General features: G+C 38.4%; 1 protein-coding gene across 9 annotated transcripts in view; it reads right to left on the bottom strand.

Moving 5' to 3' along the window:
• Positions 1 to 13,820, bottom strand: part of CADPS2 (calcium dependent secretion activator 2) — a 573,333-nt gene that overhangs the window by 344,292 nt on the left and 215,221 nt on the right. For all 9 annotated transcript variants that reach the window (XM_045388493.3, XM_045388491.3, XM_065542514.2 and 6 more), the window contains exon 3: positions 6,713 to 7,045. In XM_045388493.3, the coding sequence (XP_045244428.1) occupies positions 6,713 to 7,045 (333 nt within the window). The remainder of the gene's footprint in view (positions 1 to 6,712; positions 7,046 to 13,820) is intronic.

Raw genomic sequence — 13,820 nt, forward strand, 5'->3', positions numbered from 1 at the left:
AGTCCATGCCTGGTTTCAAAGCTGCAAAGGATGGGCTGATTCTCTTGTTAGTCGCTAATGAAGCTGGTGAGTTTAGGTTGAAGCTAATGCTTCAGAATAGTAAGCGATTACTATTCTGAAAACATTAGGGATTTCAAGAATCATGCTAAATCTACTTTGCTAGTACTCCATAAATGGGACAACAGAGCCTGGATGACAGCACATATGTTTCCAGCATGGTTTTCTGAGTATTGAGACTTCTAAGAAAATAAAGATTCCTTTCAAAATAGTATTGCTCACTGACAATGCACTTAGTAACCCAAGGGTTCTGATGGAGATGTACAAGAAGATTCACATTGATTTCATGCCTGCTAACATAACATCCACTCTGCAGCCCATGAATCAAGAAGGAATTTTGACTTTCAAGTCTTATTATTTAAGAAATACATTTCGTAAAGCTATAGTTGCCACAGATAGTGATTGCACGATGGATTGGAGCAAAGTAAATGGAAAACCTTCTGGAAAGGATTCACCATTCTAGGTGCCATTAACACACTTGTGATTCAAGGGAGGAGGTCAAAATGTCAACATGAACAGGCATTTGGAAGAAGTTGATTCCGATCCTCATAAATGCCTTTGAGGGATTCAAGACTTCCGTGAAGGAAGTAACTGGAGATGTTCTAGAAATAGCAAGAGAATTCGAAATAGAAGTGGAGCCTAAAGATGTGACTGAATTGCTAAAATCTCGTGATAAAACTTGAATGCGTGAGGTATTGCTTCTTATGGATGAACAAAGAAAGTTGTTTCTTGAGGTGAAATCTAATCCTAGTGAAGATGCTGTGAACACTGTTGAAATGACAAAGGATTTAGAATATTTATACAAATGTAGCTGATAAAGCAGTGGCAGGGTATGAGAGGACTAATTCCAATTTTAAAAGATGTTCTTCTGTGGATAAAATATTATCAAACAGCGTCAGATATTATTCGGAAATCTTCTGTGAAGAGTGAATTGCCGTGGCAAACTTCATTGTTGTCTTATTTAAGGAAACTGCTACAGCCAACCTAGTGAGTAAGCAGCCATCCACATCAAGGTGAGACCATCTACCAGCAAAAAGATTATGACTTGTTGAGGGCTCAAATGATTGGTAGCATTTTTTAAAACATACAGTATTTTTAAATTAAGGTACATAGATTATTTTTTAAACACAATGATATTATACACCTAATAGACTACAGTACAGTACAAACATAAATTTTATATGCAGTGTGAAATTTTAAAAAATTGTGTAACCTGCTTTATTGCAATATTCACTTTGTGGCAGTGGTCTGGAACTGGACCCACAATATCTCCAAGGTATGCTTGCATGGCATTCAGAAAAAAAAAAGTGTCTTGGCTGCTTTCTAAACAATTTATTTTCATAATTTCTATAAAATGATTATTATTTGTCCTTATTTACAGGGGTACTCTTTCTTTTTGTTTTAAAATCAATCAAAAATAATCCTCAAGCTTTTCTTTCAAATCTCAAAACTGAAAGAAATTATAGTTTTAGCTCAGACATATAAAGAGCTTGGAAGTCATCACTCCCATCCTTAGAATAAAAAGTTGGGCAAGCTGCAAATCATTGACTTTTCTTGAACTTCTCAAGAGAACTGAGGGTGCAGGGGAAACCACTAACCAAAATCTAGAAAGATGGGCAAATCCAGAAAGACGCAGTACTTGGAGCAGAAGTTGCTGTATGCCATGAGTGGTAGGAACATTTACTTGTCTAGTAATTTTGAAAAATTACTAGGAGCTGGGTGCAGATAGTAACAAGCTCCTGGAGCCAATCATAAAGTGCCCCCAAACTGTGCTAGACTTTCCTTTTAGTTACCCCACCAAGTTCTCACAGTGAGGATCCAAAAAAGATCCCCATATGGCCATGGCAGAAAAAAGGAGGAGAAAGTCATTGTTCAATCTCCCAGATCCTTCTCTTCAACAAAAGCAGGAAGGTTTTGCCTGAGGGAAACACTGAAAACTTATCCCAGGTGGAGGAAGAAAATACCACCCCACTCCAGCCCTCTTGACTCACGTACTGAAAAGCAAAAACAAAAAACAGAGTGAACAGGAGACAGTACTTCAAAAAAAGAGACTAGGAAACTGCAGTCAGGGAACAGAATGAAGAACATGGTAGTAGGAGGGAACAATCCTTCTAGACCAGAAACAAAAACACTTACGAAGGTTATAGGTCCACTAAAAGATTGAGATTTAATTAGATTAAAGGACACTCCATCTCTCCAACACCTTACCACAACACCAACACAGTTCCAGGATGACAAGAATGGATTGGTGACAGCTAAAAGAGCTGTAGGATGTAGACTTTCTCTGGGGCGGAGTACTTAGGGAAGCCCAGTCAAAAGGGGAGACAAAAATAAGGATACTGGAGGAATTTGAAGTTTCTCGTACTTATGGCTACAAGAAACATTAAACATTAAACGCAGCTCAACTCCTACTCAGATTAACGAAAATATTCATATGAAAGCCTTAGTTACCTCAGTTCTCAGTTCTCGTTACCTGATATATCCGGCTTACAACAAAAAAATTATGAGGCACATCGAAAACAAAAAAACAAAAGAAACAGTCTGGAGAGATAGAGCAAGCATCTGAAGTAGATTCAGATATGAGACAGATGTTAGAATTATCAAACAAGGAATTTAAATTACTATTATTAATAGGCTAAGGGCCCTAATGTAAAAAGTTGAAAACATGCAAGAACAATGCATAATACAAGCAGGAGATGGAAACTACCAAAAATCAAAAGGAAATGCTAGAAATAAATAAAAACATCGTGAAAGAAATGAAATATGCCTTTGATAGGCTCATTAGCCTATCGTATTAGCAATCCTAATACTTGACATTGCTGAGGAAAGAATCAGCGAGCTTAAAGACATGTCAATAAAATCTTCCCAACCTGAAATACAAAGAGAAAAAGAGTTGATCAAACAACGGAACATCCCAGGACTATGGGATAACACAGGTGATACAAGTATGGGTGACATAAACATATCTGGAATACCAGAAAAAGAATAAAGAGGGGATAGGACAGAAGGAATTTTTGAAGTAATAACAGCAGCGAACTTTCCAAAATTAAAGATAGACACTGACCCCCAGATACAGGAAGCTCAGAAAAATACCAAGCAAAAGAAATACACACACACACACACACACACACACACACACCCCTAGACATAGTATATTCGAATTGCAGAAAAAATGAAAGAAGGAAAAACTCTTGAAGGAAGCCATAAGGGGGAAAATAACACCTTACCTGTAAAGGGTAAAGGATAAGAACTACATTAGACTTCTCATCAGAAATAATGCGAACAAAAAGACAGTGTGGTGACATTTTCAGAGTGTTGAAAGAAAAAAAAAAAACTAACAGATAATTCTATATCCAGTGAAATCATATTTTAAATGTGAAGAAGAAACAACAACTTTCTCAGACAAAAACTGAGAGACTGCATCACCACTAGTCTTGGCCTGCAAGACATATTAAAAGAAGTTCTTCAGAGATAAGGAAAATAGTATCAGTAAGAAACCTGAATCTACATAAAGAAATGAAAGAGCATCAGAGGAAGAATAAATGAAAGTAAAATATATATAATATTTTATTTTTCCTATAACTGTTCAAAGCAATAATAGAAAGAATATATTGGGAGGTTATAGTATATTGTAAGTGAAGTGAATGACAGCAATGTTATAAGGGAAGAGAGGAAGGAATTGGGTATAGTCTATTATGGAGTAGCTGCAGTACACATGAAGCCTTATAGTATAGTGTTATCTGAGGGTAGGCTTAGATTATTTAAAAATGTGTATTTTAAACTCTAGGATAATCACCAAAATTTTGTTTCTTAAAAAAAATATATAAACAGTACAACAAAATATAAAAAAATGGAATTCATATAAAGTGTTCTCTCAAAATTAGAGAAGGCATAAAAAGTAGGGGAGGGCAAAGAACAAATGCATGGAAGTGGTAAAAGCTACAAAGATTATAAAATTTAATCCAAGTATATTAGTAATCACCTTAAATATGAGTGGCCTAAACATACCCATTAAAAGAACAAGATGATCCGTCTGGATTTTAAAAAAAAGAAAACTTTAGCCAGGCGCGGTGGCTTACTCCTGTAATCCCATCACTTTGGGAGGCTGAGGCGGGCAGATCATGAGGTCAGGAGATTGAGACCATCCTGGCCAACATGGTGAAACCCCGTCTCCACTAAAAATACAAAAATTAGCCAGGCATGGTGGTGTGTGCCTGTAATCCCAGCTACTCGGGAGGCTGAGGCAGGAGAATCAGTTGAACCCAGGAGGTAGAGGTTGCAGTGAGCTGAGATCACACCGCTGCACTCCAGCCTGGGCAACAGAGCAAGACTCCGTCTCAGAAAAAAAGAAAAACTTCAAGACCCAATTGCACACTGTCTACAAAACATCCACTTTAAAAATAAAGACTTAGGTTAAAAGTAAACAGATGGAGAAAGAGATACCATGTTAACCTTAATAAAAAGAAAGCTGGAGTGGCTATATTAGCTTAAGACAATGTAGACTTCAGAAAAAGGAAAATAATCAAGGATAAAAAGGAATACTGTATCACGATAAAGGAGTCAATTCTACAAAAAGACATAATAATCCTAATACAAATATATGTACCTAATAGAGTATCAAAATATATGAGACAAATACTGAGAGAACTGAAAGGACAAATAAACAAATCTGCTATTTTTTATTTTTGTTGTTGTTCAGGTCAATGCTGAGCAAGGACAAACCCACTGTTATAGTCAGAGATCTGAATTGCAAGTAGGTTTCAAATCACGGAAAACTAAAACCAGGGTGCCCATAGTCCAGCTGATTCTTTAGTAGGCAGACAACTTAAACATATTTTAAGCTAATAACATAAACTCATAGGAACGTGGAAATATATTTTATAACCTTGTAACATCTAGTATATTCTAATCCATATGTAGTAACTCATTTAGAGGTCTTATAATTTCTTTGTTTTAAAATCAATAAAAAATAATCCATAAGCTTTTCTTTCAAATCTCAGAACTGAAAGGAATTATACCTCTAACTGAGACATATAAAGAGCTTGGAAGTCATCACTCCCATCCTCATAATAAAAAGCTGGGCAAGCTGCAAATAAATGACATTTCTTGGACTTATGAAGTCTTTTCTTATAGAGACTCTAGCCACTATAGAGGTAAAATATGTTTTTTCACTCAACTTGGATTCCCTCATACCTAGAGGTTTTGGACTTCAATAAAGCTCAACAAATATCTACTGAATATCTGAATCTGAATTTTCCCACTAAATTATGTTCATCAACATTTATTTGTACAGGTGAGCTACTGTTTCACTAAAAATACAAAGTTCCAGCTGAAGTTATCTTTTAAATAGAAGATTTTGGTTTTATAGTCATCTTCTACTATTATCAAATAACTACCTGGTTTAATAAAACAATGAAATCAATTACGGTGAGTACACAAATTGTTCACAGAGTTAAAGCTCCACAGTGATTTACTATTAACTCTATTAATTTGTTGATTTGAAATGATCCACAAATTACCAATGCAAAGTAACCAATATGGATATAACTCTGAAATTAAGAGATGATTTGCAAAAAGATTAAAAATAAAAATGTACATTATAGAAGTGTAACTCTTAAGGAACACATAAATTTTTAAGTGTCAGAATTTTATCAATTTAAGTTGTATATTAGGGCATAAATAATTTATGCCCCCAACATAAACAAACAAAATGCAAATACAGAAGGACTACATTATTAGACAAATCATTGGGTCTAAAAAATGAAAAATGTGAAACATGATTTTATCCCCCCCACCAACTTTTTTTTTTTTTTTTTTTTTTAAGACGAGTCTTGCTTTGTTGCCAGGCTGGAGCACAGTGACATGATCTCAGCTCACTACACCCTCCGCTTCCCAGGTTCAAGCAATTATCCTGCCTCTGCCTCCTGAGTAGCTGGGACTACAGGTGCGCACCACCATACCCAGCTAATTTTTCTATTTTTGGTAGAAATCAGGTTTCACTATGCTGCCCAGGATGGTCTCTATCTCCTGACCTCAAGATCCGCCTGCCTCAGCCTCCCAAAGCGCTGTTACAGGCGTGAGCCACTATGCCTGGCCTTTATCCCATTTTTGTATGTATAGCTAGAATAACAACTGAAGAGAAAATATAATATAGACTCTGTCTTCTCTTTAAATTACATATTTCAACAATCATCCTCAATTTATTTCTATCTGGGTGAGTTAAATTAAAAAATTTAAAATTTCATTACTTCCATACAACTCAGAAGATCAGCATCCTATCTTTATAAAATACTATTTTGCAGTGAGAAATATCTATTTATTATAATTTGCCAAGCTTCTTCAGATAGGAGATGATTTTCATTTTACTCTACAGGGCATGGCCCATTTATACCTAATAGACACAAATTGATGTCCTAAAATAGGGCACATAGGGACAATTATTTACTAGATAAGAAGTACTGATATTCTTCCCTTTCTACCAAATACGTCTTTCAAAACTTCTCTCATCACTATGTGATTTATTAAAATTCAATTTTGCTCAACTTTCCAAGTAAAGTGATTATAGCAAGTAAAGTACATCTTCATAGGCTTGTAAATACTTCATGTTTATTCCGCGAGTCAGACAGGGGAATGAAAAATATCATAGACCACTTACCTGACATGCATTATAAAGGAGCTGGTGTTCTAGTTTTTTAATACCCAGAATCTGCTGAAACATTTCATAGAGTTGTTCCTTGCTCAGAATAAGTTCAGACACTGCACTTAAGGTCATTCTATTTGGCTGTTTGCACAAGTCCTCTTCACCCCTGTAAATGGCATCATATTTGGCTATCCATGAGCTCAACACTGTCTCTTTGCTCAAGCCATCTATTTCTGGCAAACTCCGCACACGTTTTTCTATGTTTTTCTTAAATACTTCTCTGAAGTCATTAGCAGAACACCCTCCACTCTGAACCATTCTGGCCACTCGGTCACTCTTTAGAAAAACCTGAAAAACAAACAAACAAAAAAACCCAATTACAATTAGGTGTGGGTGCTAACACCACTTGCTTTCAGCAGTCCAGCCAGAGTTTCTACAAATATTTCAGCCAAATAGTCCACAATGATTCAAAATGTTTTATAATACATGGTAACCAATGTCATAATGGTGGCCCCAAATCTCTCTAAAGTGTTAAAATGTTTAGGAGACATAGTATACAGTAAAAAAAAAAACAAAAAAAACAAAAAAAAACAAAAAAAAAACCTGTAAGATAGTTTACTTTGACCTGTATGTCTCCCACCTCTAAAACTAAATCCTTTAGAGTGACGTCCTTATGAATGTGATTTGTGCTCTTATACACAGACTCCAGAACTCTCTCAAGCCTTCCACCACATGGGTTCAGAGTGAAAGGACAGCTGTCTGTGAATCAGGAAGCAGGTCTTCACAGACACCAAATGGGCTAACACCCTGATTTTGGACTTCCCAAATCTCCAGAACTGTGAGAAATAAATGACCATTGTTTATAAGAAAAATAAAAAAAAAAGATTAGGAAAACTGGAGACATGAACCCAACATCCATACCTGTGTCTGAGAGTTCTAGTTGGTTTTTCAGCAAGGAGAGAATCCTCTATCATTTGAGTGTGGACTTGAAGACCAATAGTAGGGTAAGTCTAGTATCCAAGTCTATATTCATCATATGTAATTTTTACTCAAAATTGCCCAACAGCTGAGAGGCTAGAATATACCTGTCCCCATCCCTGATTTTACCACCTCCGCAACTTCTTACACACTTATCACAACTAGGAGGAATGGAGGCTTGAAAAAGCAATACCTCTAAGGGACTTCTAATTGTCCATTACTACTGAAAAGAAAATAAAATAAAAACAATGACAACCGTAGGGTAAGATGTTCATGAGACAGGTAGCAAGGGTTGGGTAAAAATAAGTACAGTAATAAGGTCATATTTGGGAAGAGACACCAGATTTGGCCTTAAATCTCTCTATTCTGCTAAGTTATGTATATAAGTATCAGTTAAGATTCATTAAACATCTATTATGCTGTCAATATTCCTAAGAATCCTCTATAAGCCATGTAAGACTGCTTTTATTATTGCTTTATTCTTTCCATAATGTCAAAATACTCTCCCAAAAAAGCCTGCAGGACAATTTAATAGAACCTCCATAAATTTTTTGCTGTTATCGAGCTTACAGAACAAAAATTCATGTCAACTTTTTTTTTTTTTGAAACAGGGTCTCACTCTGTCGCCCACGCTGGAGCCCAGTGACACAATCACAGCTCACTGCAGTCTTGACATCCCAGGCTCAAGCAATCCTCCCACCTCAGCTTCCCAAGTAGCTGGGACCTGCAAACACACACCATCATGCCTGGGCTAGTTTTTGTAATTTTTTTGTAGATATGGGGTCTCACTTATGTGGCTCAGGCTGGTCTCAAACTCCTGGGCTCAAGTAATCCTCCTGCCTTGACCTCCCAAAGTGCTAGGATTACAGGCATGAGCCACTATGCCTGGCCTCAACTTTTACCCTAAGAACTGACTTATTATAGTGATATACTCCCAAGTTATGATCATACTACTTGCAACACACTTCCATGCCTGTCTGCATGTGGGCAAGCAGCACACCTGCTTGATACAGTCAAAGTGGACTCACTTGAACCACTGGCTGGCATGCTCAACCACCTGACCCCAAGCCTTTTCCCTCCACTTTAGTTCTCGCTCTTAAGGTCACTCACACTAACTGTTTTTCTTGTTTCCTATCTTTGCTCAATGGCAAGAAGATTCCTGGAACTCAAATATTTTGGTTGACAGACTTACATACTGAACCACTGATAGTAAATTCTGCATTGGCAAATAAGATGCTCCTCAAACTACAATGAGGTTACATCCTAATGAGTCTGTCATAAGTTAAAAATATCATATTAAAAAAGCATTTAATACACCTAACTTACCTGAAACATGCTCAAAACACTTACATTAGCCTACAGTTGGGAAAAAATCATCTAATGCGAAGCTTACTTTATGATAAAGTATTGAACATCTCATGTAATTTGTCAAATATTATACTGAGTATGAAAAGCAGAACGGCTGTATAGGCAGTCAAAATATGGTTTCCACTGAGTTGTATCACTTTTGTACCATTGTAAAGTCGAAAAATCATAAGCAGAACTGTCATGAGTCAGGGATCCTCTGTGTGTGTAACACATTCCCAAAATTCTTCCTCTGTCTTTACCAACTCTGGCTCTATTACTTACTATTGGAAAGTCTCCCTGTCTTATTTTTTATGTTTTTAAGGGAACACAAATTAATTCTTAAGTGACAGGTATACGAATAGTGTTTTAAATATTTCTATATCAAAGACAATGAAAGTGAGATGTTTAACAATATGTTTTGTCTAAGAATGACAAGAACTACTTCAGAACTCAGATGTGTCTCCACCTCCCTTCTCAACCTCATCTAATCACTCGCATTGAGCAGTGACATTTAACATAAATAAACTGTATATTTATAACCTGCATAAGAAGTATTCATATGCAATTTAAAACTATATTCACAAATATTAAAAGTATTTATACATATGATCTTATATATTACCTTATATACACATGATTTTGGTCTATTTGTACCCTAATTTCTGCAATATTTGTATCTCAAGGTGGAACTCAGGGAAGCTCAGTAGTTAAAGGGATGGACTCTGCCAGCTATTAATCTGTTGCTTCTCAGCTCCATTCTTCCACGTTTCCATTGCCCTGCCTGTGTCAGCTAACACAATTTTTTTTTTTTTTTCCTGCTCTGTCACCCAGGCTGGAGTGCAATGGCATCATGTCGGTTCACTGCAAACTCCACCTCCCAGGTTCAGGTGATTCTCCTGCCTCAGCCTCCTAAGTAGCTGGGACTACGGGCATGTGCCACCATGGCCAGTTAATTTTTGTATTTTTAGTAGAGACAGGGTTTCACCATGTTGGTCAGGCTGGTCTCGAACTCCTGACCTCATGATCCGCCTGCCTCAGCCTCCCAAAGTGCTGAGATTACAGGTGTGAGCCACGGCGCCCAGCCAGCTAACACAATTTTAAGCAACATCAGTAGAGGCTGCCAGAGGACTTACACTGGAAGAAAAAGGGCTGTTCTTCCTGGTTCTCTTCTTACCTGAAGGCATGTGGCAGCAACCCTTGGGCAGCTTTTCTCCAGATCCCTAAGAATGGTCTCCCAACATACTATCCCCACTGGCAGATTCCCAGTGAGTTCTGCAGTGTGGCACCCCTCTGTGGACAGCTTCCCCCTAGGACCCCAGAAGGCCAATCCCCTGCAAGTCTCCCTACAACACTTCGGTGAACTACTCTGCCATGCAGTGAGACACACCTTCTCCAGTGAGGTCTGGATTCCAGCCCTGGGGTAGGGGGTGCCTCTTTGGGTACTCTGTTCCCTGTTTCTGCTACTCCTATATTCTTTAGAGTTTTCTTTACCCACAGTAACCAATTTATTATTGTTTATATTAACCGTTCCCTGTTCAATTATTGTGTGTTCTCTGTCTTCATAGTGCACTCTAACTGATACAAAAACACTGAAGAACTGCAATATTGTTCCTATAGGAAAATATTCTAAGTCAAAACAACCAACTTTGAGAAATTTAGTAATGTGAGTATCGTTTGACGAGCAAGATATAAAGTGAAGTATGAATACCTAAGGAGGGGCATCAGAAAACCCTTTAATTGCTTAATTTCTAATACGCTAAATTGGCAGGCATTTTATATTTTCCCACTTCTTCTGCCTAACAGAGTCAAAGCTAGATTCCACCAAGTAACCAAACCACATTTCTGAAACAAGGACACCAAGAAACTTACATTTTTGAATTCATTTCCCCTACAAAACCATACCTGAAACCATACTCAATCCAATTAGATGTAATATAATCAACATTTAGTAAGTGTTAACAACATTTCAGGGATTCTGCTAAGTGTTGGGAGCACAAGGAGAAATGAGCCAAAGGCCTTGCCTTCAAACAGTCACAGCACCTAAGAGAGACACGATACACATGAAAATATAATAGGGTGACGGCAGCAATGGAAACCCACAGAGGGAGAAAAGGCAAAAGAAAAGAAGTTATTAACTCTGTTTGGGGGCCAGAGTATGAGAGGAGAGGAGCACAGGGCAGAGACAAGGGCCTCATGTTTTGAACAACCCATGAATTGTGTGACAGAGAAAGAGAGAAAAAAAGGATACTTCGAGAAAAAGAAAATAAAAGAACAATGGCAATAAAGCACAAAAGAATAACACTGCAAGGCCTTTTGCGGGAAATACAAGGACTTACATACTAGCAGGGACATTCACTATAAGAGTGGGGGCCAAGTGGGGGAGGGAGGACTCTGGGCTCTATCTGGTGACGCAGAAGTCAAGGGTAGCTGGGTAGCCAAGGTGCTAAAATGATGAGAAGCATGCATTAGGTAACTGGTGGCAGCACCAAGGGTAGACAACAAGTGACCAGAGCAGACACTGGGACATCAGTTATCACATGAACACAACAGACCTGGTGGAAAACAATAAGGGCTAGGACTAGGCTAGAGAGAAAGGTGGTGTTAATGAGGATGTGGGAAATAGAATGAATGTGTCTTGGTAATTTACAAAATGTGGAACATAAGACAGGGAAAATTGGAAAATTGCATGTTTTTTACTTGGGTGTCCAGATTCCAGTAACGAAAAATAAAGAATACAGGTGGAAGCCCATGTGTGTGCGTTTGTATATGGTGGTGAATGTTGGGAGAGTCATGGAAAATCAGTTTAGTTTTGGTACAGGTCAGCTTTGGAGACAAAGTATGGTAAAAAAAAAACAAAACAAAACAGAAAGAATCAAGACAAAATATTCTGAAATGCCTACATTTTAAAATTTGGCTAAAGAACTGGATCCATGGCAGGTTGGTGGTGTCAGAGTAGAAGAAAAAATATGGATTTACTAGCAGTCAAGAAAGGAGATGGTTTCAGGATAAGAGACACAGAGACAGTCTCAGTCAAGATAAGAGAGATAGAGACAGTCCCACAGGCCTTTTAAAAATCTCCCTTTGTCCATTTGTCCATCTCATCATGAGAGAGAGACAGAGAATTACCAAGTGCCATAAGAGAAATCAGGTCAAATGAAGAGAGATTTGCTGGTTTTTTATCATTGCCAGGTCATTTTTGACAGACAAGATTTACTGGAGTAGTGAAGAGCAGAAGCTCTTGTCTCCGGAGAGGAAGTCCTATCTTCCTGCCACCTTATCCATCTACCTTACTCTTTCATCTTGCTCTGTTTTTTGTTTCTACATATAACATCATCTGACATGCATTTATTGCCCGTCCCCCCACCAAAATAGAAGGTAAGCACCTCAGCAGCAACTTTGTTTTGTTTGCTCAAAATCCAGTACCTAACACAGAGCCTGTCCCTTAGTGAGAGCTTAATAAAAATTTGTTGGCCAGCGCAGTAGCTCACACCTGTAATCCCAGCACTTTGGGAGGCCAAGGTGAGCAGATGGCTTGAGCTCACAAGTTTAAGACTAGGCTGGGCAAAATGGTGAAACCCTGCTCTACCAAAAATATGAAAAATTAGCCGAGTGTAGTGGCACATGCCTGTGGTCCTAGCTACACAGTAGACTGAGGTGGGAAGACTGCTCAATCCCAAAAGCTGGAGGTTGTAGTGAGCCATGATCACACCACTGCACTCCAAACTGGGTGACAGAGTGAGACCCTGTCTAAAGAAAAACAATTATATGTATATATTTGTTGAGAAAAAGTAATTACTACCCCCACACACTGAAATCTCCAGAGATAAACAGGAGGATTATACACGCATCTAACTCACAGGTGTCCTACAATACTGATGACTGTGGGAAAAGAACCAGGGGATGGATAAATATTCAGTAACTGGAAGTCTAGAAGTGATGTATTGAAAGGCACAAGCTCCAGAAGGAAATGGGCTTTCACATGGAGGAGGAAGAGTAACAATCTGAAAGCAGGAATGAAGACCCGTTCTCTTGGCCCTATGTGGAGAGGACAATGAAAGGCCCACAATCATAAGAAGGCTACATTTCCCCTCTGTCCTCAGTCTGCTGATTAGGTGTGGGGCCTTCCACATCACACATACTCTGAAGGCCATCACGAAGCCTGATCCATCAACCTTTAGTTTTACTTAAGCTCCGCATTTAGATCTCTAATATCACTCCCATCTCTCCTTAGGTGTCCCATTGGCACTCTAAATAAGTCTCAGAGTTCATGACTTTTCCAATATTTGTTCTGCTTCCTGCTTGCCTATCTCAGTGAGTGACAGATCCCAGTTTCCATCCTCCAGGGCCTGGAAATCATTCCTGACTCCTCACATCCTCCATGCTATATTCCCCAACATACAACTTGTCCCTGAACCCTGCTGATTCTATCCCCTCAATTCCTCTCAAGCCCTTCTTCACCTCTCCATCTCCCACAACGGTTCTCCCTCCCTTTCCCTGGGGCTCAAGGGATAAGAGCAAACAGGCTTGCAACTGGTCTCTGCCTCAGAGGTTTTTCTGGCAGTCACCCTATTCCTACTACCATTTTTTGCAAACTTATTGTCAATTGGCATATATATATATATATTTTAAACACTGATCATTTAAATCCTTCTACGGCTTAAAACTATTTCATTGGTTTCATTGGTCTTCCACTGAAATCGTCACCATGGCCTCTGAGGTCCCACTTCAAAAATGTCTCAAACGAGGCTGGGCACAGCGGCTCATGCCTATATCCTAGCACTTTGGGAGGCCAAAGTGA

The sequence above is a fragment of the Macaca fascicularis genome, chromosome 3 (assembly GCF_037993035.2).
Source record: "Macaca fascicularis isolate 582-1 chromosome 3, T2T-MFA8v1.1".
NCBI lineage: Eukaryota > Metazoa > Chordata > Mammalia > Primates > Cercopithecidae > Macaca > Macaca fascicularis.